At 59.2% G+C, this 24,328-nt stretch overlaps 1 protein-coding gene across 9 annotated transcripts in view; it reads right to left on the bottom strand.

Moving 5' to 3' along the window:
- The window catches only part of LOC111158026 (histone deacetylase 5), a 38,748-nt gene that overhangs the window by 3,486 nt on the left and 10,934 nt on the right, over positions 1 to 24,328 (bottom strand). For 2 of the 9 annotated variants that reach the window (XM_022519808.1, XM_022519809.1), the window contains exons 1-20: positions 22,331 to 22,692; positions 10,779 to 11,038; positions 10,537 to 10,681; positions 10,338 to 10,452; positions 9,924 to 10,054; positions 9,643 to 9,789; positions 9,432 to 9,544; positions 8,986 to 9,117; positions 8,551 to 8,773; positions 6,118 to 6,329; positions 5,549 to 5,845; positions 4,642 to 4,807; positions 3,909 to 4,042; positions 3,425 to 3,545; positions 2,961 to 3,010; positions 2,686 to 2,793; positions 2,239 to 2,294; positions 2,007 to 2,094; positions 489 to 608; positions 136 to 233 (exon numbers count right to left, since the gene is read on the bottom strand). In XM_022519808.1, the coding sequence (XP_022375516.1) occupies positions 136 to 233; positions 489 to 608; positions 2,007 to 2,094; positions 2,239 to 2,294; positions 2,686 to 2,793; positions 2,961 to 3,010; positions 3,425 to 3,545; positions 3,909 to 4,042; positions 4,642 to 4,807; positions 5,549 to 5,845; positions 6,118 to 6,329; positions 8,551 to 8,773; positions 8,986 to 9,117; positions 9,432 to 9,544; positions 9,643 to 9,789; positions 9,924 to 10,054; positions 10,338 to 10,452; positions 10,537 to 10,681; positions 10,779 to 11,038; positions 22,331 to 22,481 (2,867 nt within the window). In that variant the 5' untranslated portion in view covers positions 22,482 to 22,692. Of the gene's footprint in view, positions 1 to 135; positions 234 to 488; positions 609 to 2,006; positions 2,095 to 2,238; positions 2,295 to 2,685; positions 2,794 to 2,960; positions 3,011 to 3,424; positions 3,546 to 3,908; positions 4,043 to 4,641; positions 4,808 to 5,548; positions 5,846 to 6,117; positions 6,330 to 8,550; positions 8,774 to 8,985; positions 9,118 to 9,431; positions 9,545 to 9,642; positions 9,790 to 9,923; positions 10,055 to 10,337; positions 10,453 to 10,536; positions 10,682 to 10,778; positions 11,039 to 12,850; positions 12,971 to 19,225; positions 19,304 to 21,153; positions 21,188 to 22,330; positions 22,693 to 23,620; positions 23,787 to 24,328 lie in introns of those variants that run through there. The other 7 variants (XM_022519812.1, XM_022519814.1, XM_022519810.1 and 4 more) reach the window with 7 other exon arrangements.

Genomic DNA, 24,328 nt, shown 5'->3' with positions numbered 1-24,328 from the left:
GGCCAGGCCTCACCTCGCTCTGGTCCCCACCCAGAGACAACCCCCTCCACCCGCACCAAACTGAGTGCCTTCTGCCCCTCCCATGGCAGGGCCCAGGGGGCTCCCACCCCGCCCTTGGCCCTTCTCAGTCCCCACCTGAAGGCCGTTAGGTACTCCACGTCTCCGATGGGGGGGTCCACACCTCCCGTCCATGCCACGTTCACATTGTACCCCACGCCCGGCCCTCCGCCAACCTGGCAGCGCGGTGGGGCAGGGGTTATTCTCACTGCCTGGGGATCCCAGACATCGCCCCCACCCTCAGCCCTGATTCCAGCCCTTGCTCCACTCACTGCTGCTCTGCATGGAGGGGCAATTGGCCTGTGTGGTCCTCCCACTAGGAGCCCAGACTCCCTGGGGACCCAGCACCACCACAGGCCTCCGGGGCTCCCTGACAGGTCCTGTTCTGCCACCTCCCCAAGGGGCCCCACGTTTGAGCCCAGGAACCATACCTCTTCAGGGGCCCCCGAGCCTGGAAAGAAGTTCCCGTTGTCGTAGCGATGCAAGGAGATGTAGAGCACAGAGGGGTCATTATAAAACGCTTGCTGGGTGCCATTGCCGTGGTGAATGTCCTAGTGGGGAGGGATGGAAGCATCAGAAAAAAAATCCCAGGGGCGCCTGGGTGGCTCAGTGGGTTAAAGCCTCTGCCTTCGGCTCAGGTCATGATCCCAGGGTCCTGGGTTCGAGCCCCGCGTCGGGCTCTCTGCTCCGCAGGGAGCCTGCTTCCTCCTCTCTCTCTCTCTCTGCCTGCCTCTCTGCCTACTTGTGATCTCTGTCTGTCAAATAAATAAATAAAATCTTTAAAAAAAAAAAAAAAAGAAAAAAGAAAAAAAATCCCAGGCTCTGGCCCCAAAGGTCAAAATTCCACTTGCCCCCCACCTCTACTCTATGGTGAATTCAGGGGGTGCAGCCCATCACTGGCTACAGGGCATCGTGTTCCGTTCACCACGGTATCACCCCATGCTTCTCTACCCGGGGTCCGTGGGTCACTGTGCAGAGACACAAAGCCACGGGATACATACGGTGGACCTCCCTGCAAGCCCATTCCACTCAACAATTGGGAGAAAACATTAGAGCTGGTAAGGAACTGAAAGCAGATACATTCTGATGAACCCAACGTTTCCATGACCTTCTAAGCCAGAACTGGGTTTCAAAGAGATGTCGTCTTTGCTGACGACTGCTCCTGGGCACTTCCCAGTCACCGGGAGTGGTGGGTGCCTTTCCCGCTGCCCTGAGAGGTGGGGTTTGAGAAGCGGTGCCCAGCAGCAGGAGCACACGCGTCAGGCCCAACACCCCAAACTATGTGCCTTTGTGGCTATGTCACCCAACAGCTCAGGGTCTCCATTTATAGAAATGCACATCCAAACTTGTTTGTACTACTCGATGTGGCCAGGAGCAGTACTGTGTGTCCCGGCAGAGTCTGCCACCCCCCCAACCCCCTGCATTAAGAGTGGCTCCAGGGATGCCTGGGTGGTGCAGCCCATTAAGTGCCCAAAGTCTTAGTTTCAGCTCAGGTCATGATCTCAGGGTCGTGAGATAAAGACCCGCATGGAGCTTCACGCTCAGCACAGAGTTGACTTGGATTTCTCTCTCCCTCTCCCTCCACCTGCCCTTCCCACCAGGCACGCACGCTCACTCTCTTTAAAACAAATAAACTTAAAAAAAAAAAAGAAAAGAAAAAGAGTGGTTCTAGCAATGCTGGTAACGGTCTATACTATTGGAGGTAGAAAATCTCAGTTGCTTGAAGCTACAAGGTGGGGGCCAAGATGGACCAGGGCTAAAACCACTTTCGAGTCTCTTCGTGAGGCGGGAGCCCCACGGGAATGGGAGGGCTGGGCGAATGCTCCAGCAGGAAGAGCTGTGGTAAGGCCTCAGGCCTAGCAGTGGTGTGGGCTCCTGAGGAAGAAGGGGCAGTGTCGGGGTGAGGCCCTCCTGAAGGCAGACCCCGACCCCAGCAGCCCACTGCCTACCCAGTCCACGATGAGAACCTTGCCCACGTTCAGCTTCTGCTGCAGGAGTTTGGTTGTGATGGCTACAGAGTTGAAGAAGCAGAAACCCCTGGTGGCCGGGTAGGGGGAGAAAACGGTTGGGGAGGTCAGCTGTAGCAGATGTTTGCTCCCGGAGAAAAACAGACACATCAGCTCAGCTGGGAGGGAAAAGGGAAGGGGGTTGGGCAGTGGGTCTGGTGGGAGGGGAACTCACATGGCTGTCGACTCCTCCGCGTGGTGTCCTGGGGGCCGGATGATGGCAAATCCATTCTGAAGAGGTGCAGATGGAGGGTCAGAGACAACAAACAGACAGGCAGGCAAGGTGGCCACAGAGAGGATGAATACAGGAGGAAAAATAAACCAGGCAGGGAAGAGAACCCTCATGCTAGGAACACAGCCACAGGCCACGTGCGCTGGCAGGCACCATCTCTGACCTCGAGATACCCCTGAGAGCATCAGATGCCCGTGCCTCCTTCCCAGTCCCCTCCTGACCCCTCGCCTCCCTGCTGGTCCAGGAGCTAGCATCTCCCACCCCGACTCCGGCACCTGATAGTTAAGACGCCCAGGGACAGTGCCTTGCTCTAGGGAAAGGCAAGGTTGTCCCTGTCCTCCACCCCTGAGGACCAAGCCAAGGGGGCCGCAGCCTTGGGCACACACTCACCTTGAGCTCTCCTGAGGCCACCTTGAAAGCCAGCTCCACCAGGCAGCCCACTGCCATGCGCACAGCACTGGAGGAGTGCATTTCATTCCACACAGTGTCACTGTCCACCTGCGGGGGCAGGAGAGCAGGCTTCAGCGTGCCCCCTGCAGGGGGAGGGCAAGAATGGGGGTGGGCACCTGGACAGTGGGCCCAGCAGCCATGGTGGGCAGGAAAGGCGAGGCAAGAGCTGGGAGAGCCACCCACCCACCCACCCTATTAGCAGGTACCCTACTCACCCCAATGCCCCCGCAAGGCAGCACGGCATACATCTTCTGGCTGATGGGGCCTGCATAGAAGAGGGACAGAGCTACTTGGGAAGCTGGGGCCCGCAGAGGATGGCGAGCTCCATGCCTGAAAAAGGCGGCCAGACCCAAGCAAAAGATAGGCCTCTGTGGCCCACACCGGCTGGAAGAGGTCTGTGCCCTATTCTGGGGAGGGGACACCTTACTTCTGGGGCAGATGGCAAGAAGAAAAAGGGGACGATCAGGGAGAAGAGCAGAGCCCTCCCCTATCACTGACCCGCCCCCTTCTACAAGCTGCAGTGCACCCCACCCGTGTGATAGTCTATGTGGACTGGAGACGCGCACCCTGGAGATGGGCAGTGCAGCAAGGGGATGGCCTGTGCCCTAGGGGACCCACCTGACAGTTCCCTATCCCCGCAGGGCAGTGGACATAGCCCAGACCCCGCCTGCCAGCTCACCCAGCAGCTTCTTGCTGTCCAGCTTCTGTCGGTTGAGGGGGCTGGTCCCATAGAGCAGGGTGTGGTACTCAGAGTGCACCGTCTGGATCTCGTCCAGTGTGGCTTTGCGACCCCGGATCCGCTGCGCAGGGAGAGCAGAGGAGGCCGGTGAGGGGACACGCCGAAGGCCCAGCTCTCCCTGAGGCCCACACCCTCTCTCTGCCCCACAGCCTGGGACGCATGGAGCCACTTTCTGGCCTTCAGAGAATCCAAGGGTTTTTGTGAATGTGCGCCCTGGCCCCCAGGCGCCCCGGTCCAGGACCGACCCCAGTCAGCAAAGCGGGCTGCAAGGGAAGGAACGGAGAGGTGGCTAAGGGGACTGGCCCTGAGGTCAGGGGTTGAACAAAGGATGAAGATGACACAGAGAGAGGCTTCGTGGACGGGGAGACACAAGGGCTTTGGCTGGGTCTGGGCTGGGGGATGGAAGAAGGAAGGGCTCCCTTACCTCACACTTGCTAAGCAGGCCCGTCTCCTGCAGCCGCGACCAGATGCTCTGGATCCGGCCGGCGTGCTCAGGGTGCACGTGTGTGTTCCCACACATGCACTGGTGCTTCAGCATGAACGTGTCGTAGACCACACCTGGGCCGCACACGCACCTGTCAGTCCAGCTAGCCGCGGCCACCCTCGGCAGGGCTCCCTGGGCTCCCCCAAGCCTGCCCTGTCCCGGGGACCTCCTCACACCCTGCCCCCCAGCCACTATGCCCCTCTTATCTCCGCCTGTGGTCCCCTTCACCTGTTACTGCCCATCAAAAGCCTCCCCGCTCCTCAACCTGCAGCCAAAACCCCCACTGGTTTTGATTTCTGCCCACCATGCTCTCAGCACTGCACCCCATCTGGGGCACGGCCTCCTTTTGCCCCTTCTGTCACAGCCTGTGTGTGCCACGCCCCCAACTCCCGACACCCCACTGGTGGAGTCAGACCATCCCCGGGCATCTGTGCCCCCTCAGAGCCCAGTCCATTCGGGGATGGACTGAGGCCTCACTTTTGACCTCACAGAGAGGACAGGGCCCAGAGAAGGCCGTGGCCCAACTGAGACAGTAGGTTCTCGGCACCCAGGGACCCAGGGCTTATGTGATGATGGCACAAAAATCCCGTGGTCCCTCAGCCGGTCGTGGCTGAGGTAGCACGCACAGGCTCCTGGCACATGCGGGGAGGACCACTGGCGTAGCAGGGCTCACCTGTGGTGAAGAGGTGCTTGGCGGGCTGGTCTGGGGGGCTTTTCAGGCCGCCGGGGGCAGCAGGTGAGGACTGGGTGCGGCCCAGGGCCTGGTGGGGCACAGTGGCCAGGCTGAGGGGCGCCTGGAACACCTGAAGTGGTTGCAGCTGCTGGGCGTCGGAGAACACCTGCACAGGGGAGAGCGGGCAGGAGATGAAAGTGAGGACAAGTGTCCTGGGGCCTCCCGGGGGGCCCCCTGTTCCAGCCCTTCTCTTCCAAACCGGCTCCCCATCTCCTCCCACCAGAAACAGGAGGCACTGCAGCCTTCACCACTGCCACCTCCCAGGAGATGGGGGGGCGGGGGGACGTGATGAGTCAGCCAGAGTAGCACTGAGGTAAGAGGCAGGAGAGACGGGGGCGTGGGAGGGGGCAGGATGACTCAGGCCGGGAGGGCTCAGCGCTGTCCGCAGTGAATGGAGTGCTGCTAGGTGTGGGGCAGACGGGAGTAACAGTGGGGGCGTGTGTGTACACACACACGTGTGCACATACAGACCAACGCACAACCGGCCCAAAGCAGGCGGAAACGCACGGGCGCGCGCAAATACACACATGTGCGCGCGCGCGCGCGCACACACACACACACACACACACACACACTCACACACAGCTCAGCGGGGGGGCAGTCACAGGGGCAGCCAGGACTGGCTGGTGGACTGGGCGGAGGAGGCTCTCCTGAGACCAGCACAAGCAGCACCCCCTTCTACCACCCCCTGCCCCCTCCTCCTCCGTGTTTGCCCTCTACATAAAGCTACCCCCCCACCCGCCCCGAGCATCCTGGGCCACGCAGAGTGGGGAGAGGGAAAGGCAAAGATGGACCGGGATGTGGGGGACAGAGGGGCGGTGATCAAGGGCTGGGGTGGAGGGATCACCTTTTTGTAACCAGCACTGGACTCATCCAAGTCGGGCCCCTCTTCAGGGCCACTCTCGCCCTCCTCATCCTTGACCTGGATGCAGTCCTCCTCCCCCTCTTCCTCCTCCTCTTCCTCCTCTTCCTCCTCCTCCTCCTCCAGGTCTTCCTGCGTGCTCTCGCTCTCCGTGGAGCCTTCCCGGGGGATGGTCAGGGCTCCCTCCCCAAGCAAGGCCTCCTGCTGCTCGGTCAGCTCCTCCTCCGTCTCCTCGGGGTGGGTGGTGGGCTGCCGTGACAGCTCCCCAGTCTTGGTGAGGATCTGGGGGAGCAGAGAGAGGGGGGACATCTGCTGGGAGGGGGCGCAGCCATGCAGCTGTGGCCCAGGATGGTCTGTCCTTCCCTGGCCTCCCCTGGCAGCTGGCCAGCCGTACGGAGCCTCTCCAGGAGGCCAGGTGATATGTCGGAGCAGATGGAGCCTGGGGATGGCCCAGGGCATTAGCCCCCCGCTCCCCCGCTCCTTTGCTGCCAGACCAGTGCCCTGCTCTGCCCGGCCCCCAGCACCACCCTGGCCCTTGGCCGCCCCCAGCTCACCTTGCCCAGCTGCAGCTGCTGTTGCTTCTGCTTCTCCAGGAACTGCTGGTGCTGCTGCTGCATGACGAGCTGCTGCAGGGCCTGGGGGCTCTGGGGCAGCGGGGACGATTGCGTGCGGCTCAAGGGCCGGTGCCGTGGAAGCTTGCCCACTGTCCGCATGCTGGTGGCCACACGTTCACCTGTCACCAGCGGGGACTGCCCGTGGAGTGGCACTGTGCAGTGGGAGGAGGGGAGGAACCATCACTGCCAGGGTGCTGGGCACCCCCGTCCTACCCCAGCTCTCTCCCCCTCCTAGAACGCCACCACCTACGTAATCAGGAAAAACCCTGGAGGGGCCTGGGGGTACCTGGCTCCCCAACCTGAGCCCCATTCTTCCTCCTCCCCACAATGGAATGGTCCTGTAAGCTCAGAGTCACTGCCTCCGGCAAGCCTTCCTGGATTCACCACTCTCTCCCTTTGATTCCCTTATGATTGCACATATAGTCTTACACCCTCAGTGTAGGTAAATAATAACTAGCTTCCTCCAACTGCAACAAGACTGCCCTGATTGTAGACATGGATGCCATGGGGTGGGGAAGCCTGGGGCCAGGATTGTATGTCTTTTAAGCAGAACCTCTTCTGATGCCACTAGCTGCTTAAGGTCTGACTGTCCAAAGCTATGCTGTCCAGTTCTGGGAAGCCAGCCACTTGTAACTACTGAGCACTTGAAATGCAACCCCTCTAAATTGAGATGGGGACGTCTGGGAGGCTCAGTCGGTTGAACGTCTGATTTTGGTTCAGGTCAGGATCTCGGGGTCGTGAGATCAAGCCCCACGTTGGGCTCCCTGCTCAGCACAGAGTGTGTTTGTGCCTCTCCCTCTCCCGCATACATTCTCTCTCCCTCTCTAAAATAAATAAATAAGGAACCCTGGGGGGCTCAGTCAGTTAAGCATATGCCTTGGGCTCAGGTCACGATCCCAGGGTCCTGGGATCGAGTTGCCCATCAGGCTCCTTGCTCAGGAGGAGCTGAGCCATTCCCCCTGCTTGTGCACATGCTCTGACAAATAAATAAAATCTTTAAAATAAATAAACAAAATACAATCTAAAAATAAATACATAGGGGCGCCTGGGTGGCTCAGTGGGTTAAGCCTCTGCCTTCGGCTCAGGTCATGATCTCAGGGTCCTGGGATCGAGCCCCGCATCGGGCTCTCTGCTCAGCGGGGAGCCTGCTTCCTCCTCTCTCTCTCTCTGCCTGCCTCTCTGCCCAGTTGTGATCTCTCTCTGTCAAATAAATAAAATCTTTAAAAAAATAAATAAATAAAAATAAAATAAAAATAAATACATAAATAAGGGGCACCTGGTGGCTCAGTAGGTTAAGCATCTGCCTTTGGCTCAGATCAGGATCCTGGGGTTCTAGGATCGAGTCCCGCGTCGGGTTCCCTGCTTGGCGGGGAGTCTGCTTCTCCCTGTGACCCTCCACCCATCTCATGCTTGTTCTCTCACAAATAAATAAAATCTTTTAAAAAATGACAATATTGGGGCGCCTGGGTGGTTCAGTGGCTTAAGCCTCCGCCCTCAGCTCAGGTCATGGTCTCAGGGTCCTGGGATCAAGCTCCGAATCGGGCTCTCTGCTCGGCGGAGAGCCTGCCTCCCCCTCTCTCTCTGCCTGCCTCTCTGCCTACTTATGCTCTCTCTCTCTGTCAAATAAATAAAAATCTTTTTTTAAAAAAATGACAATATTCCAGATTTACTGAGTTAAGTATGTTTTTAAAGTTAATTTTAACAGTTTCTTTTCTTTTTTTTTTTTCTGAAGATTTTATTTTTAAGTAACTGCTACACCCAACATGGGGCTCGAACTCACAACCGTGACCGAGATCAAGAGTCATGTGCTCTCCCAGCCGAGCCAGCCAGGTGCCCCATTTTACATATTACCACGTGGCTCTAGAAAACTTGAAGTTGGGGGGCACCTGGGTGGCTCAGTGGGTTAAAGCCTCTGCCTTCGGCTCAGGTCATGATCCCGGGGTCCTGGGATCAAGCCCCACATTGGGCTCTCTGCTCGGCGGGGAGCCTGCTTCCCTTCCTCTCTCTCTGCCTGCCTCTCTGCCTACTTGTGATCTCTGTCTGTCAAATAAATAAATAAAATCTTAAAAAAAAGAAAACTTGAAGTTACAAGCGTGGCTCGTGCTGTAGGTCTACCGGACAGTGCGGCTCGAGGATGTGAGCACGTGGCAGCCGTGGATGACCTCCAGAACAGCGCCTGGTGGGCTGTATGTACTCAGTCGTGTCTGGAGGACACGGGAGAAGTCACCGATGCCCTGGAGGGCAGCTGGGACAGAGTTGGAGAGCGACCCTGGCTACTCTGTTAGGGCGGCCCTGCGGGGCCTCTGCAGCGGCCTGACACCTGGGTGCCCCCCCCCCCCCCCCCCCCGCCCCCCCCCCCCCCCGCCCACTCACCAGCGATGAGGGTACTCTGCTGCCGAGCCTGCTCCAGCAGCAGCACGTGCTGCAGTAGGGAGGCGTGACCGTGGGGGCTGCTGTCGCCCTCCAGCGCCACGCCCAGCAGGCAGCCAGGGATGGAGGATGTGCTCATGAACTTGCCCGTCAGTGCACCACCCTGCCGCAGGGACTGGAGGGCCTGCCTCTCGGCCTCCTGCTGCGTTGACAGCTTCGGGGAGGCCTGTGGTGGGGAAGGGAGGTGGAGATGAGGGAGGGGCTTATATGGCCCCGAGTCCTGCCAACCGGGATCAGCATCCCGCACCCACCCTCTGCCCACCAGAAGGCCATCTGCTGTCACTCGGGGCCTTGTGTGGACCAAAGCCCCAGCTGGAGGCATCCGGGACAGCAGAACTCAACACCAGAGGGAGGAGGAGGCACACGCCCCGTACTTACGGTGAGGTGTGAGTTGGTGACAGTGACTGTGGCCTGCAGCCCTAGGGAGATGTTGGGCAGAGAGGGAGACGTGTAGAGGCTGAACTGGTTGGGGGAGCTGTCCAGAGGGAGGGCCCGGTGCTGGGGGAGCATCTAGGGAGCAGTTGGGAGAGACAGGCATGAGAGCCAGCAAAGGAGGGCTTTCCGGGGCCAAGGGCTCTGAATGGTGCCTCGCTCTTCCTGCTCCCCACACCGAGCCCCACCTGGGGGTACTGAGACATCACAGTCCTCCAGAGGCCCATGGGACAAGCCCACCTAAAAGCAACAGGTCCCTCTAGCCTGTCCACATGGGCAGGGAGGTCCCTGCTGGATACTCTCAGCGAGACAGACAGGAAGAAGCTGCCTTTCTTCTTCCAAGGGAAATGGAGCAGGTTGGCCCACCCGCCCAGCCCTCAGCAGGCCTGTACCTCGGTGGGGATGTTGGGGACTGAGCCAGTAAAGCCATTCTCAGCAATGGTGCTGTGGGAGCTGTTGGGAGAGCTGGGGCCGGAACCTGGCGCGCTGTTACACACGGACGACACTACGGGAGAACTGGCTGTCACTGGGACATGATCAGAGTCACCTTCCCCGCCCCCCACTCCCAGGACCTCAGAACAGGAACGAGACATAAGCCCTTACCCCCAGGCCCAGCGCCAGTGATCTCAACAGCTCTCTTCTTAAAGGTGCTAATGACTGTTCCGTCCTTGCGTCGCAAGAGGGGACTACTTCTCCGCTCAGCCACCTTCTGCTTTAGCCTCGAACGCACTTTCAAGTTGGGTTCAGAGGCTGGGGAGAAGGGAGTCAGGGCTCAGATGCACCCACACGAATAGGTACACACCCACCCGTAGCCCGGCCCCACCACATTCCCCACCCACCTCCAAGGAGCCATATTCTAGAAAGCCAGGCTGGCCACTACACACCTGTTTTGCGGAGGGGGAAGTCATCGCGGCTGTCATAGGGCCCAAGCAAAGGCAGTTTGTAGGAGGGAGGTGTCCCGGGGGGGCCACTCTGGGGAGGGGAACTCTGGTCCAAAGAAGCATGGTGGGCTCCCCTGGAGGATGTGGAGTGGGGATGGAAACAGACCTAGGTTACTACCCAGCCAACGGGGCCTCCCACCCGGCAAGCACCGTTAGGAAATGCCCAGTGCATCAAGGGATAAGAAATGGATCCTGGGGAGGGAAGAAAGGAAAAAAGCCAGGGGTGGGAGTTTCATCCCTAAGAGAGACTGCAGGGCCCGACTGTGGATTCCGGCCAGGAGACCCCCTGCCATCCTGCAGCCAGGCAAGCCCCTGAGCCGGGCAGCTCTGTGTCCCACGCCTGCCAAGGGCCATTACCAGCATTTGGGATGCTGTGGGAGGGAATGGTTGAGGCCGCCTGGCGTGGGCTCCTTTGACTTCGACAGGAGGAATTCCTGGAGCCTCAGCTTCACCTCAGTGCTGGCGATGGCACCTGCAGGACAGGGCACGGTTGACCCGGGTGCTCGGCGCCCAGACCCCTGGGCTGGGGGACGGTGCGGGAGGCCCTAGGCCTTACTCTCTTTGCTCTTCTCCTTGTTTCGCAGGATGAGCAGCTGCTGCTCCAGCCGCTGCTTCTCCAGCTCTTCCTGCCGCTGCTGCTCCCGCTGCCGCTGCTGCTCCAGCTCCTGCTGCCTCTTGGCCGCCAGCATCTCCTGCTGCTGCTGCAGGGGTGCGGTGGGGGGAGGGAAGAACCCAGGTGAGCCAGGTCCGGGCGGGGGTCGGAGGTCTGGGCAGCCCCCCCGCGCCCCCCTCGCTCACCTTGAGGTGCTTCTGCAGCTGGACCTCATGCTGCCTTGTCAGGTGGTCATGCTGTTTCTGGAACTCAGCGAACAGGAGCTGCTTCTGCAGCTGCTGCTGCTGCTTGAGCGCCAGGAGCTCCTGCTGCAGCTGCTGCTCCCTCAGTGCGGGGTCCACAGGGCCTGCCAGAGCCCCCCGCAGCTCCGCGGGGCTGGGGCTGCCTCCTCCCCCACCCCCCATGGAGCTGGGCATGGCTCCGGGCAGCACCGGCTTCACCTCCACTGTGGGGACAAGAGACGGGTGTCAGGGAGTCCAATGGCAACACCGTGACACCCGGGCAGCCATGTTGGGGCCCCAGAAAGCCACCAGCCGGGACTGCCAGACCCAAGAGGGTAAGTTCTGGGAGGGGGACAGTAAAATCCCTCTGCTCCGCAGAACCATGTTCTGTCGTAGCTGAAGTCAAAGACATGAACTTCAATAAGAAAACATGCACAAGGGGTGCCTGGGTGGCTCAGTGGGTTAAGCCTCTGCCATCAGCTCAGGTCATGATCTCAGGGTCCTGGGATCAAGCCCTGCATCGGGCTCTCTGCTCAGCAGGGAGCCTGCTTCCCCCTCTCTCTCTGCCCGCCTCTCTGCCTACTTATGATCTCTGTCTGTCAAATAAATAAAATCTTTAAAAAAGAAAAGAAAAGAAAAGAAAACATGCACAAGCTGGGACGCCAGGGTGGCTCCGTCAGTTAAGCATCCACCTCTTGGTTTTGGCTCAAATCAGGATCTCAGGATCCTGAAATTGAGCCCCACAACGGGCTCTGCACTCGGGGTGGGGCGGGGGTGGGGGGAGAGTCTGCGTCTCCCTCTCTCCCTCTCCCATTTCAAGCTCACTCTCTCTCTCTAAAATAAACCATTCAATCTTTGAAACAAAAAGAAAAGAAAAAAAAAAAAACAGAAAATATGCTTAAGCATGAAGAACAGTCTCTGGGAGACTGAGTCTTCAACCCGTGATACTGTCATTGATGGTTAACGCCACGGGGCATTTTACAGGAACTCCTTTACGGAGGAGGAACCTGAGCTTTAGGAAGGTTGAAGTACATGACCAAAGACACACGGCCAGGTGACCGATGAACTGAATGTGAATCCAAACCCTATGCTTGCACCCACTGTCCTTCCCAGGCCTCCTCCCCGCCTTTCAACATCACACATTCCCTGCCGAGAAGCCGTTATACTGGAAGAGAAACTGAAGCTGAGGATGGTTCTAGAACTCAGGGGGCTGGTAGCCAGGGCCCTTAGTAAACCCAGGAGAGACCTGTGGGGACCTTCTGGACACCCCTACCCTTGCCTCTCCCCTTCTCTGTCTCACACCCAACTGGGGCAGATGGGGCCCAAAGGAGAGGCTGTGAGACTGGGGGTGGGGGGGGTGGGAGCAGGAGGCCTCAGGAAAAGGGGGTGCAGGGCTGCACCAAACCGGGGACAGGAGGGGGCTGGGAGTCAGACTCTGCTTCCTTTGCTGGATTATCTCCTTTCAACAGTTTTATTGTAATTACCCTGAAAATGCCGCTATATATAGAGTGAGCCAAACAGCAGCTGTGCCTGGGGGGAGGGAGAATGAGAGAATGGGCGGGCGGTGCAGGGAGGAGGTGGGAGGAGGAGACAGGAAAGGAAAGGGAATCAGACAGGAAGAAGGGTAACAGCATGGGGGGGGGGGCGGAGGCTGGAGCTCAGGCAGAGATCTCAGAACTCCAGTCTCACGGAGAACCAGCTGGGAAGGGAAAGGGGTAGAGGGGCCAGCTGGGTCCCAAGACCTTAGGTCCAGGCCCCCATGTGGACAATGGGTTCCTGGGCAAATGTTCCAAGGGGCTCATGGGAAGCATGGGTCTCGACTTCTTGATCCTCGTACACTGTCCTCTGGTCACTCACTGTCACTCCCCACCACTGCCCTGCAGTTGTCAGGGCAACTGGGCAAACACCACACCAGCAGGGAGCCCTAAGCCCAGCCCAAACTCCACAGAGCCTCCACAGAGCCTCTGGCAGGAAGGGGAAGACAGGCTACCCACTGCCTGGGAAGGAGGAAGTTGAGAGAGGCAGGGCCAACCCACCTTGTTTCTCTTCCATTTCTTTCTCCAAAGAAAGCCCTCACTTTTCTCACTCCAGCCCAGGAAGGCCACAGGGAGCTGGGAAGACCTTCCTGTGGCAAGGCAGCCCACTCCAGCCTGGGCCTGGAGAAGGAAGGACCCCAACATGCTGGTGGCTACCAGTGTGCCTCCTGCCCTCGTGAGCAGACCTCTCTGCCCAGGCTCCCATCCCAGACCTTCACTGGGAGTGGAGAGGGAGTTGGGAGGGGACAAAGGGCCGAGCTAAGAGAGGTTTCCACACCCTGCACAGTCTGTGGGTTTGGATCTCTCCAGTGACACTGAATGAGTGTCACCCAGGCAGGGGCCAGGCCTGCTGAAGGTTCGGGCCCTGCTACGACCCTCATGCCTGAACACGGCCTCTGGGACCGGCCAGAGGAAGGTAAAGCCTGAGCAAAATAGCTCAGTCCCCGCCCGCCTGTTCTCCGCCCAGCACTGCTAGGCACGTTCCTCTGTGGTTTGCCCGCCAGCCACACTGACGACTCTGTGGCCATGAGGCCTGAGCCACATCTGCAGGAGTGGCCAGATGTGGCCAGGAGGGCAGGGCTACATACAAAGACACACACACACTCACTCACTTTCCCTCCCAGCCCACGTCCTCCCCCGGCACAAGGAGGAAGGGCCCTTGGAAAGGCCCTGCAACGGGGCTTTTCTGGAGGTGGCCGACCCCATCCAGTGTGCAAAGCACGGTGACAGCAAGGACCCAGCGGCCAGCCCCAGGTCTCCCCAGCCCTGGAAGTGCTCAGCAAAGCCCCAAGCTAGATGGAGAGTTATCTATTCCTCGGCATAGCTTGGCCCGTGGCACTCGGACCGCTCAGCCAAGAGGAGGACAGGCTTCAACCTGCTGCTCCCAGCAGGGCTGGGACTGTAGGAGCTGGATGCCTGCCAGCCTGCCCGCCTGGGGAAGGGCAGGGGTCCAAGCGCTCCTGGCTCCCAGCAGATAACCGGCTCGGGATGCAACTACCGCCAACAGGGCTGGCTTCCCTTGCAGGAGCCCCGCGGAGAGGGCACGGGCTTGGGCTCAGGGACCCTCCTCCCGGAATGGCAGGGAGGCTAGGCCCCAGCTGTAGGGGCAGCCACAGCCCCATGGCTCTGCAGATGGCAGGACAGGCCATGGGCTCTACCACACCAGCCTCGTTCCCAGGCAAGTAGGAAGCACAACCGACGAGGGAATTCAAGTCCACAGGTGCTGTGGTGGCCCGGACAGAACAGAGCAGCCCAAGGCCTACCCGCTCACAGCCCAGCTCTAAGGGATGATGGCTGAGTGGCTGGAGTCCAGGAAAGGGTGTGGGGGAGGCACAGAGCCTCCTGAATGAAGGCTGCTGGACACAAAACCTGCAGCCTGGCTGGCCTTGCACCCCCTGGAGGATCTGTGCCCTCTGCCAGCTGGGCATGAGCCGAGCAGGTGGCCGTGGTTACCATTAGAACCAAGCACCTAGAAGGTGAAATGGGTGTGTCAAGACAGGAGGAGGCTCTTGACCGCCTCCTGGTGGACCAAGACAGTGGGAGGATTTCTGACAACGGAAGAAAGCAGGCTGAGGGGCACTGCTCCCTAAGAGGAAAGGCCAGGAACTCCGGCTAGCAAAGAGATCCCTGAAAGGCCAGGAGAGGGGTCGGTAAGAGGGCAAGGCCCTGGGGCCCCCATGCCTCCCTCAGACGGAGAGCTGTAGAGAATACAGAGGAAGTCAGATGGCCAACACAGTCACCTCCTAGAGAGGGAAGATGCAACAAGGGTCCAGGTCTACCCTCCTCCAGACTCTGCTCCTGCGGGACTCCGACCCTTCCTCCTGGAACAGCGGCCTTAGGAGAACGTGCCAATATTATCCCATCCTCTGGCCTTCTGCAAGACTGACTCACGCTGCCTCCACGGAGAAGCCCCAGCCGAGGTAGGTGAGTGGGCAGGGCGGTGTATTTCTGGAGTGGCCTCACGCATACCAGGCTCTGCCTGCGAGGGGGTGCCCTGCCCAGTCTCATGGGCCCACCTGGGTGGTGCCAAAACCTTAGTGAGGATGCTTGCCCCCCCCCCCCGACCTCTCCATGAGCCCCACCAGCCCAGGGCGGGCTCCCGCCACAGAGTCTTTAGGCAGCATGCCCAGGGATAGAAAGGCTGGCTCCTAGGTGGAGACAAGGCAGGTGCTGGCGGGACAACCTCTGGGACACCCACCAGCACAGCCTTAGACTAAAAAGAGTGTCCAGTCAAAGGGACACAGTCCCCAAGCAGGCAGGAGCTCTGGGATGTGAGCAGCAGGTTTTAGCAACAGCTTTAGGAATAAGAGTTCAAAATAAAAAACACATCTGGCTGCCAGAGGGCAAGGCCAAGCCCTCGCCTTGCTCAGAACATACCTGTAAGCCATGCCCCAGCTCGGAGCCCTCGAGTGGAGAAATCACCAGTGTCAGAATCCCTGTGACCCAAACCCTGGCAACAGGGAAACTGGTGCCTTCTGACCCACCCCTGGAGAAGCCCGAGATGAAAGGGCCAGCCCAGTGTGTAGACCTGCCCCACAGGCCAAAACAGCTTAACGCTTGGCTCTTTAAAGACCCTGCTCCCTGGAGCCACCAGCCACAGAGGGCTGGGGCAGAAGGAAGGGACCCAGGGTACGCAGAGTAAGAGCCAGGGGTGCACTGAGCTATTTGGAAAGTCTACAAAGGAGAAAAAAACAAAACAAAACAAAACAAGGCCTCTGCAAATAAGACCTGGGTCAAAGGAACTACCCTGCTGAAAAGGGGAGAGGATGAAAAAGGCCTTTACGATCACCTGCCTCGGGCCCCTCTGTGCCCAGACAAAGAAACCAAACCTCTTGGGCCACTGTGCAGAAGATCCCGGCTATGCAGTAGCGACTCACGTCCTCTGAACACTTAGCTAAGAGCCTGACTCCACCGCAGGGCAACCCAGGCCCTCTGCACCAGCCAGCCCACGGAACCGGGCCCTCTGGAGAGCAGCACGCTGCCAGCCCACCCAGAAGGCAGCGCCTTTCCCTGGCACCTGAGCCCCGAGGAGCTCCCTCCGCAGGCTGGGCGGTCCCCAGCTTCCTTCAATGTCCAACGCCCTCGTTCTGTCCCTCTGGAGAATGGGAAAAGGAACTTGTCCCTTCCTTGGCCTTGAGGGATCTTGGAAGGAGGCAGGGAACAGCATCTCTCACTCCTCCCCGTGACGCTGATGACCCCTCCCCACCAAGGACGGTTTCCCATGATCTATTTCTGGGCTCTTACGTGACTAGGGAGCCCGATTTAGGCTCAACAGGTTCTACCACAATTCAGACAGTATTTCCCCATGCGCAAGCTGGGGAGGACTCTCACCTAGCAATTTTCGCAGTTCCTCACGTAACGCAAGCTCACACACACCATGTGATGGTTAAGAGCCATGGCCCTGGAATAAGAGAATGCCTGGGTACAGGTCAGGCTTCGCTACTTCCTAGCGCAAGGCCCTGAGCCCCTCTCTGTGCTCCGGGCGGGCATTTGTGAAACGGGAGTAAGACCAGCACCTTCCTCCCAGAGCTCTTCGGCTCAGGAAAGGACCCCAGGGGAGCCTGGCGCCAGGCCCAGGAAGATCTCAGGGGTAGCTGGTCAGGGCGATTACTAATGGTTCCTGCTATCTGTGTGTGTCCCAGACCCCTCTGGCAGTCTGGACCACGTCTCAGAATGTTTCTCAAGTTCCGGAAAGAAAATACTTAGAGCTCAGGGCACCTGGGGGGCTCAGTTGGTTGGGCATCTGCCTTCAGCTCGGGTCATGACCTCCGGCTCCTGCGATCGAGCCCCCACATCGGGCTCCCTGCTCAGCAGTGAGTTTGCTTGACCCTTTCCCACTACCTCTGCCCCTCCTCCCACTTGTATGCCCCCCCCGAAATAAATAAAATCTTAAAAAAAAAAAAATACTTAGAACTACTCCAAGGCAGAGGGAGGCCTTAGCTCTCTGGTTTCAGATCGCTCCAAGGTCGCTCTGTGGTCCTGATCAAGCCCGGCCTGCGTGCCCCACACAACACACCCTAGGGTGGCCAGCAGCTAGATCCCTGCGCTCTAGCAGGGATCTCTGAGAACAGCCTCCCCCTGACCACAGCATATCCAGGCTGTCTGTCCTGCCTCGTTACATCCCAGAAGGGCTGCCCCGTCCTCTGCGGCACAGCCCACAGGCCGCGGCCTCCCTCAGGTCCCTCAGAAGCATTATTTAGCACAGATGCGCACAAGTGTGGCTCCCTGCCCTCAGGGCCCCAACCCCAAGCGGTCAGAAAGTCTTCTCTGGTCTCCAGTCTCCCTGTGCCAGCTCGCTCTCCAGTACCATCCCACATCTTCCTAGGCCCCTCTTCCTGAAAGGCAGAAGCAAAGTGAAATTGACTTCAGAGGCTTTTAGAACGTCTGTGCGGGAAGGGCCTGCTGATCAGCAACTCAGCTTCCCAAACCAACAGAGGCCAGGGGGGGCCACAATGAAAGAGGTTTGTCCCTGGGGCGCCTGGGTGGCTCAGTGGGTTAAAGCCTCTGCCTTTGGTTCAGGTCATGATCTCAGGGTCCTGGGATCGAGCCCCACATCAGGCTCTCTGCTCAGCAGGGAGCCTGCTTCCCCTTCTCTCTCTGCCTGCCTCTCTGCCTCCTTGTGATCTCTCTCTCTGTCAAATAAGTAAATAAAATCTAAAAAAAAAAAAAAAAGAAAGAAAGAAAGAAAGAAAGAGGTTTGTCCACATCATCTGGAAAGGAGGCAGAGGACTTAGGGCTTCCACAGGGTCTTCTCTCTAATAGCCTCCCAATAAAAAACAACAACAACAAAAAAAAAAACAAACAGAAAAACCACCAGGAGAAACCATGATGGCTGCTCCCGCATTTAATGAGAGATGAAGAGAGGAGCCAAATTCTGCATTAAGGATGCAGGGATCTAGAGAGGGCATCCATTACGCCCCCAGCACACCAGGGCCCAGGAGCGCAGGGGAGAAGGGGGCTGGGTGGTTTGAACCCCCAGAAACCTTGAGGCAGACGATGTGTCTGAAGGACCTCAAGCCAGCAGGTGTGTGGAGGCCTGCTGGAAGGCATGAAGTGTCTCGCTGAGGAAGAGAGAGTTACTCACTGACCTCGGCTGCTATCTGGAGGAGAAATGGACTCACTTCTCCCAGCCCAGACATTTCCAGGGAACATTGGGGCGCCCGGTTAGAGGCAGCTAAAAGGCACGCTACCCATTCAAAGGCCGTAGCTGTTGGTGGGACTGTCCACTCCACACTTGGGGTGGACAGTAGGGGCCCCAGGACAGGGGCTCTGCTTCCACTCCCCAAGTGCAACTCAGCCCTGAGCCTCCAGCAGGGCACCCTGCCCACCTGGTCACCTGGCCATTTGCTATAATCCACCCCTCAGCTGAGGTTTAGACACCTGCGGCCCGGCGTCTCAAGACATCCTCCCTCTGCAGGACGCCAGGCTGCTGGGGGCTGGGTGTGCCTCTGATGGGGGCGACAGCCTTCCTCCTTCCACAGTCCACCTTGCTCCAAGGAGCCCCAGAGCCTGCCCAGGCCTTCCAGGGCTGCTGGTGACATGCACTGGTAGGCTGCGAGGCCCCATGACCGTGTCCTCCCGACTTCTGTCCACACAGCCCTTACCCCCAGCACGGTCTGAGTCCACTTGCATCAGAGTCACTGGACATATGTCCAAAATGCTGGCTCCTGGGCTGCCCTACAGAATCCACACCCTTCAGGGGATGGGGGGGCCAGGCTTGGAGCTTTGCACTTTAATATAGAAATTCAGTATATGTAAAATCAGTAATTCTGATGCAACTCAAAGTTTGAGAACTTTCTTTCTCATGGTGTCCCCGGGCGGGCGGGCTGCACTCACTTCTGCTGCCGACCTGACAGCTGTTACAGCTGTGTGTGTGGACACAGTTAATCTGATTTCCTGTCTGGCAGCTGTACAGCAGGGCAGGGACAGCTGAGGTTCTCAAACACAAGAAGAGTGGATGGGGGCAGGGGAGCTGGTCTGATCAGGATGGAGTGTTCAACTTCGCGTCCAAGGCTCCTTCTCCCCTGAAATCCTTGCAGGGAGGGACAGCGCTGACCAAGGGGTCCCCATTGTTCACAGAAAACAAAGTCTCCTCTCTGAGAGCTCAGGAGCCCCCCCCCCAAAGGCACACTGGTCTCTATTCCTGAGATGCTTACAATCAGGAGGCACTAAGACAGGTCATGCAGACTGTATACTACACAAGGGCACCCAACCCAAGGGGCCAGTCAGGACTGAAATTGAGCCCACGCCCCAAGGGCAAAGCCACCTGCTCCAGCATAAAGATGTACCCCTTCCCCAGAAGAAGGGCCACCTCTCAAAAACGTACACAAAGGAACAATTGTGTGGACCTGAATCCGAATCCCAGCTGTCACTTACCCTGTGACCTTGGGCAAGTTCCTTAACCTCTCTGATCCTTCTCAGTTGTACAACATGGCTAATAAAACCTTCCTAAAAGAGACAAGGTAAGGAAAGCCCCTGATACGCTCGTGGCTTAGGACATTATTAGTTCCCTTCCCACCTGAGCCTCGCCCTTCCTACTTTGCCCACACCCCTCCACCTACACGCCCACACACCCAGCCAAGCTTGGAACGGCCCCAAGAACATGAGCAAGAGTATCCAAGGGGAAACCCAATACCGAACCCAAACGCCATGGCACTTCCCAGCATTCACAGCCTCCTTTCCTGGCACAAGCAGGACTCACACCCTCCCTCACTGGGGAAAGGAGACTCCTCTTCCATGTCTGCTCCTAAAATCTTGCATGATGCCCCTATCAGTGCTGCCCAGTCCGGGCCACAGGGGAGTCCAGGGACCACAGGAAACATGGGCTCCCCCCGCCAGCACTGTGTCCTGGGGAATCCCTCCCACACAGGAGCTCAAGCCCCGAGGCTCCCCAAGCCGCAACGAGGCCTGAATGATGGGGGTGCCCGCTGCGTGGTGGGCTGTTGCAGAAAAGTCTGGCAGAGATCCCATCCGTCAAGGAAGATCCCTATGGGGCTAGAAGAAAGCGGTGCCTGGTTCCCCTCTTCAAGCAGGGATGGCACAGAGCGCCCTGCAGCCCCTGGGCTCCCCGTGGCCAAGGCTCTGGCTCACCCACTGGGGCAACTCAGCACATCTGTCTGCTCACCCAGATGGCCAAGCCCCAGAGTAGAACCCAGGAATCCTGACCTCAGCCCTGGACACCAGCCCCTTCAAAGCAACCTTCATTTATTTATCCATGCACCAGGCACTGTGCTACACAACGGCTGTGCACAGACAGCAACAGACAGCTCAGGGAGCAAAGGATGGCCCAAAAACAGAGTTCCAAAGACCTGCTGGTGAAGCAGCCAGCCACCCTGGAAAGCCCTGTTCCCCAGCCTCTCCGGCCAGGGAGACCGGGCAACACATACTGCCCAAGAAGCATTCCTGGACACCTGCTTTTTTAGCCATAGGCTTCGGCCTCCTGTTTGGAGACTGATCAAGAGATAGGGAGAGGAGGCGGGGGGGGGGGGGGGGGGACACCGGGCTGCCTGGGCCCTCATGGCCGTGTTTATCCGGGGTGGATTTTTTTTTAACCCAAAGGTTAAAGCGTTTCTATTTGAAACATCTATTTACATTCCAGAGTCCAAAAAAAAAAAAAAAAAAACACAAGGCAGCTGAGCTCCAGGCCTATATCTGTCCCCAGCCGCGTCACAAACACAGCATCAGAGCTGCGCAGCGGGAACATTCTTAGCCCTCTCCCGGAGCCGCTGAGGTGACTCACACCTCCCTCCTGCCAGCATGGAACACACCGCTGATCAGAAAGCTAGGCAGTGCATGCGTGCGCGTGTGTGTGTGGTGGGGGGACGCAGGGATCTGGAAAGAGGGCTGGCCCAGAGGAGGTCTATGCAGGGACAGGCAGCCTTAGGGAAGGGACAAGAGCAGCAGGGCTCCAGCCTGTGAGGGTCTTGGGGTCTAACTTGAAAGAAGATAAGAGAACATGCTGAGGAGGCAACTTCAGACCAACTGCCAGCCGCTGCTGGGAGGCAAGGGACAACAGGGGAAAAGGGCAAGATGCGTGGACCGAAATGTGCATGATGGGGGAGAACTGCCCGTCAAGTCCTCTGCCCTCCGGGGGACCAGCTCTCTGAGGCTTCCAGGCAGGGGTCCACAGGCACTTAGAGTTTAGAACTGAGAGCTCCAACAGACCAGGGCTAGAGCTCTGGGTTTACATTTCCTCCCAGGGGATGGTGTCGGTCCCCCGCATGGCCGGCCCCCAAGGTTAGGCCCCCATCCCAGGGGCCTGTGTGGGCACCCTGTAGGGCTGGCTCCTAAGGTTAGGCCCCTACCCTAGGAGACTCTGTGGTCATCACTGCCCAGGCAGAGGGCAGGCCTTATTCCAAAGATTTTCCAAAACTTCCCAAAACATCTGTCCTCTGACGCATCTCAGTCCAGCTGCAACATTATTCCTGGACGGCTTAGAGCCAATCACAGGCACCTGCGGAGACACACAGTTCCCACCTCCCAATTCAAAGCTTGGGACCCCCACCCACGTATCCAGAGGCCAAGACTCACAGTACACAGGCACACAGACACCCACACCCAAGGGCCAAGCCACTGCCAGGAGGGGCCAAGCGGGCAAGGGTCCAGCAGGCCCCTCCCTAAAAGAAGCATCTCGCGGTGCCGGCCCAGTGGGAATGCTGTGCCAGAACGGGCTGATGCTGCCAACAGGTTCCTGGGAGGGAGGGAGGGAGTGGCCCAGCTCTGGGGGACCCCACCCCCAGCCAAGAGCCAAAAATGTCCCTAATGAGAAGGTGGCAGGACCAGGGGGTCCTCAAGTCCAAATGAACTGGAGTAACACTCCTTCGCCGTCACGAGATGGGATGAAACCAAGGCCTGAGGGACAGAGAGATGAGGAAGCTAAGGGAGCCAGGACCCCCGACATGCCACCTGCCAGCCTCTACCTAACCCTATCACACAGCCTCTACCTAACTCTACCTAACCTACCTAACCCTGCATCACATCTGATTCCCTGGGAACTCCTGACTGGGAGACTTGCAGAAGCCACATGCTCCCCCAAGAACCCAGCCAGAGGAGCTGGGGTCGCCTTTAGTCTTGTGGACCCTCAGCTACAGCTTATTCCTTTGCCCGGACCTGGGGAGCGGGCCCCTGGGAGGCAGGTCACTGACCCACTTCCTCCCCTCCGACCACAGTGCCAACTAGGCCAGGATCCTCCAGCGATCCATGGCCCCCAGCAGCTTATGCCGACCCTGCCAGAGACCAGGGAGACTCGCAAATGCAGCACAGTGTGGCTGGAGGGTACGGCACGGAAGGCAGGGTCGGGCCGGGGAGAGCCACGGAGCCCACCTCAGGAAGCCCAGCTCCCCCGACCGCCCATCTTCTCAGCAAAGCCCTCCACAAAGATCCAGGCAGGACCCCAGCTGGGCGATGCTTAGAGCCAGACGCTTGCCCCCGGCACAAGGATGCGTGACGGCAGAGGGCAGGCGGGGACACCGAGGCACTCACCTGCCACAGGGATGCCCTGTAGAGGGGTCCGAGGCAGGATTTCCAAGGCTGGTTCCCGGCCTGACATCCCATCTGCTGAGAAACAGGATTCCGTCTCATAGATGGTCTGCAGCATCTCCACGAGCCCCTGAGCCTTGGGCACCAGCAGCATGCCAGGGAAGGGGCCGCCGGAGGCGGGAGGGGGCCGCTGGAGGCGCGAGTCGGCAAAGGGGAAGGTGGTCGGGCGGGGCCCTCGCTGCTCAGGGGCTCCCCCAGGCCACTGCCGCTGGGACCCGGGCAACGGGGAGGCGCCTCATCCGGCCTGGGCGCTCCGGGCAGCAGGAGGAGCCTGGAGGCCCCAGAGCTACAGGCCCAGCTCTCCGCTAGAGGGGCATCAGACCGCGGGCCTTGCCCAGCTCCCAGGAGCCGGGCTATATGGCTGAGCACTCAGGGGACAGGAAGGGGAGCTCAGCAGGCAGGCGGACTCTCTGTGTTCCCTCCCAGCCCTGGGTGACAGCTCTGGGCCTGGCTCCCTGCTCCTCCTTCCCGAATGAGCCGCCGGCAGCTGGCAGGAGACTGAAATAGCAGTTGGGGGAGGGCCCTGTCTATAAATAGGTGGAGCATGCTCAGGGAGCCGCCGGCCGGCTGCCAGGAGCCCAGGAGCCCGGGCTGGCGGAGGCCCCAGGGGGGGAGGCGCGTTCCACCCCAGGAGGAAGCGCCAGGCAGGGGGATGGGGGCCAGGGGAGGGCCCTCACTCAGGGCCAAGGCCACAGAGCCGGGTGGCCGGAGGCTGGGCCGGGGAAGGGCACAGGCCAGAGTACCCATGTGTCTGGGACCGGCTCGGGCGCTATTCTTGGCGGGCGAGGGGCCGGAGACCCAAACGCCAGATTCAATCTCCACATTCCCTCCCGCCATCAGAGCAGGTAAAAAAACCAGAAGGGTCTGGGAGAGGGTGGCAGACAGGGCCACTTGCCCTACCCTCACATCTTCCCTGGAGCCCTCCTACCAGCCAGATGGGAATTGATTTCTGTCCTCCCTCAAGAGCTGGAGGGTGCCTCCCCACCCCCTCAGCCAGAAGGGAGACCCCTGGGCAGCAGCTGAATGGCAGCTCCCTCCTACCCCTACCCCCTGGAAGGGTGTCACTTCCAGGGGCTGCACAGCTGCCATCCAGGGAGCAGAGGCAGCCTTCCCGGATAGGCCTTGGCCCTCACCACGGAAGGGGACCGGGGAGCACCTGCCCACCGTGGGAGCACACACAGCTCCTCCCTGGCAACGTACCAGGGGCGACGCTAGCAACAGCACATACATCACCTCGTTTACTCTGCACGATGACCTCAGGAGATAGGTGCAGGTGGGGAAACTGAGGCAGAGAGATGCAGTCACTCACTCTAGGTCATACAGCTGCTTAAATGGTAAGGCCGGGATGTCTGAGGCTCCAGTCTGAGTGCTAACCACCACAGCCCACTGCCTCCTACACAAAGGAACACATGAAGCTGCCCCAGGGTTTCCATGAACAGGTACGAAGACCCCCAGCACCCCAGGAGACACAGGCATGAGGCTGGAGCCCCTCTAAGAACTTAGGAAGCTGATAAAAGCCAGCCCTTCCCTCCCAGCTCCAGGCCTGGCACAGCAGCCCATGCTCCTGGGGCCCTGATGGGACCTCGGGTTAGGGACCCACAAGGACTGGTGATGCCCGCCTACCCTGCCCACTGCTGGCTCGTCCCTCCTCCTCAGGTTGTGCCTCCCACTGGTACAGAGATCCCACTTGGCCCCCTGACCTCACTGGAGCCTTTTAATAGCCTGGTTATTCCTGGGTCTGGGTCCCCCTCCCCCTTTCCTGATGTCACAGTTGCTATTTTAGAGCCCCCTCCTGGCCCCTCCTTGCCCCCGACTCCAGGCATGGAGCCAGGGACACCTGTCCTCTCCGTGGACTGGATGACCTCACCCTCCTGTCGGGAGCCCTGGAGGAGCTGGCCAACCAAGGACACAGTAGCCATGGCGCCCGCGGCCCATCTTCCC

This window comes from Enhydra lutris, unplaced genomic scaffold (assembly GCF_002288905.1).
Source record: "Enhydra lutris kenyoni isolate GAN:26980312 unplaced genomic scaffold, ASM228890v2 scaffoldscaffold57, whole genome shotgun sequence".
Lineage (NCBI taxonomy): Eukaryota > Metazoa > Chordata > Mammalia > Carnivora > Mustelidae > Enhydra > Enhydra lutris.
Note: the sequence above shows the minus strand (reverse complement) of the source record. Positions and strands in the feature narration are given on the sequence as shown.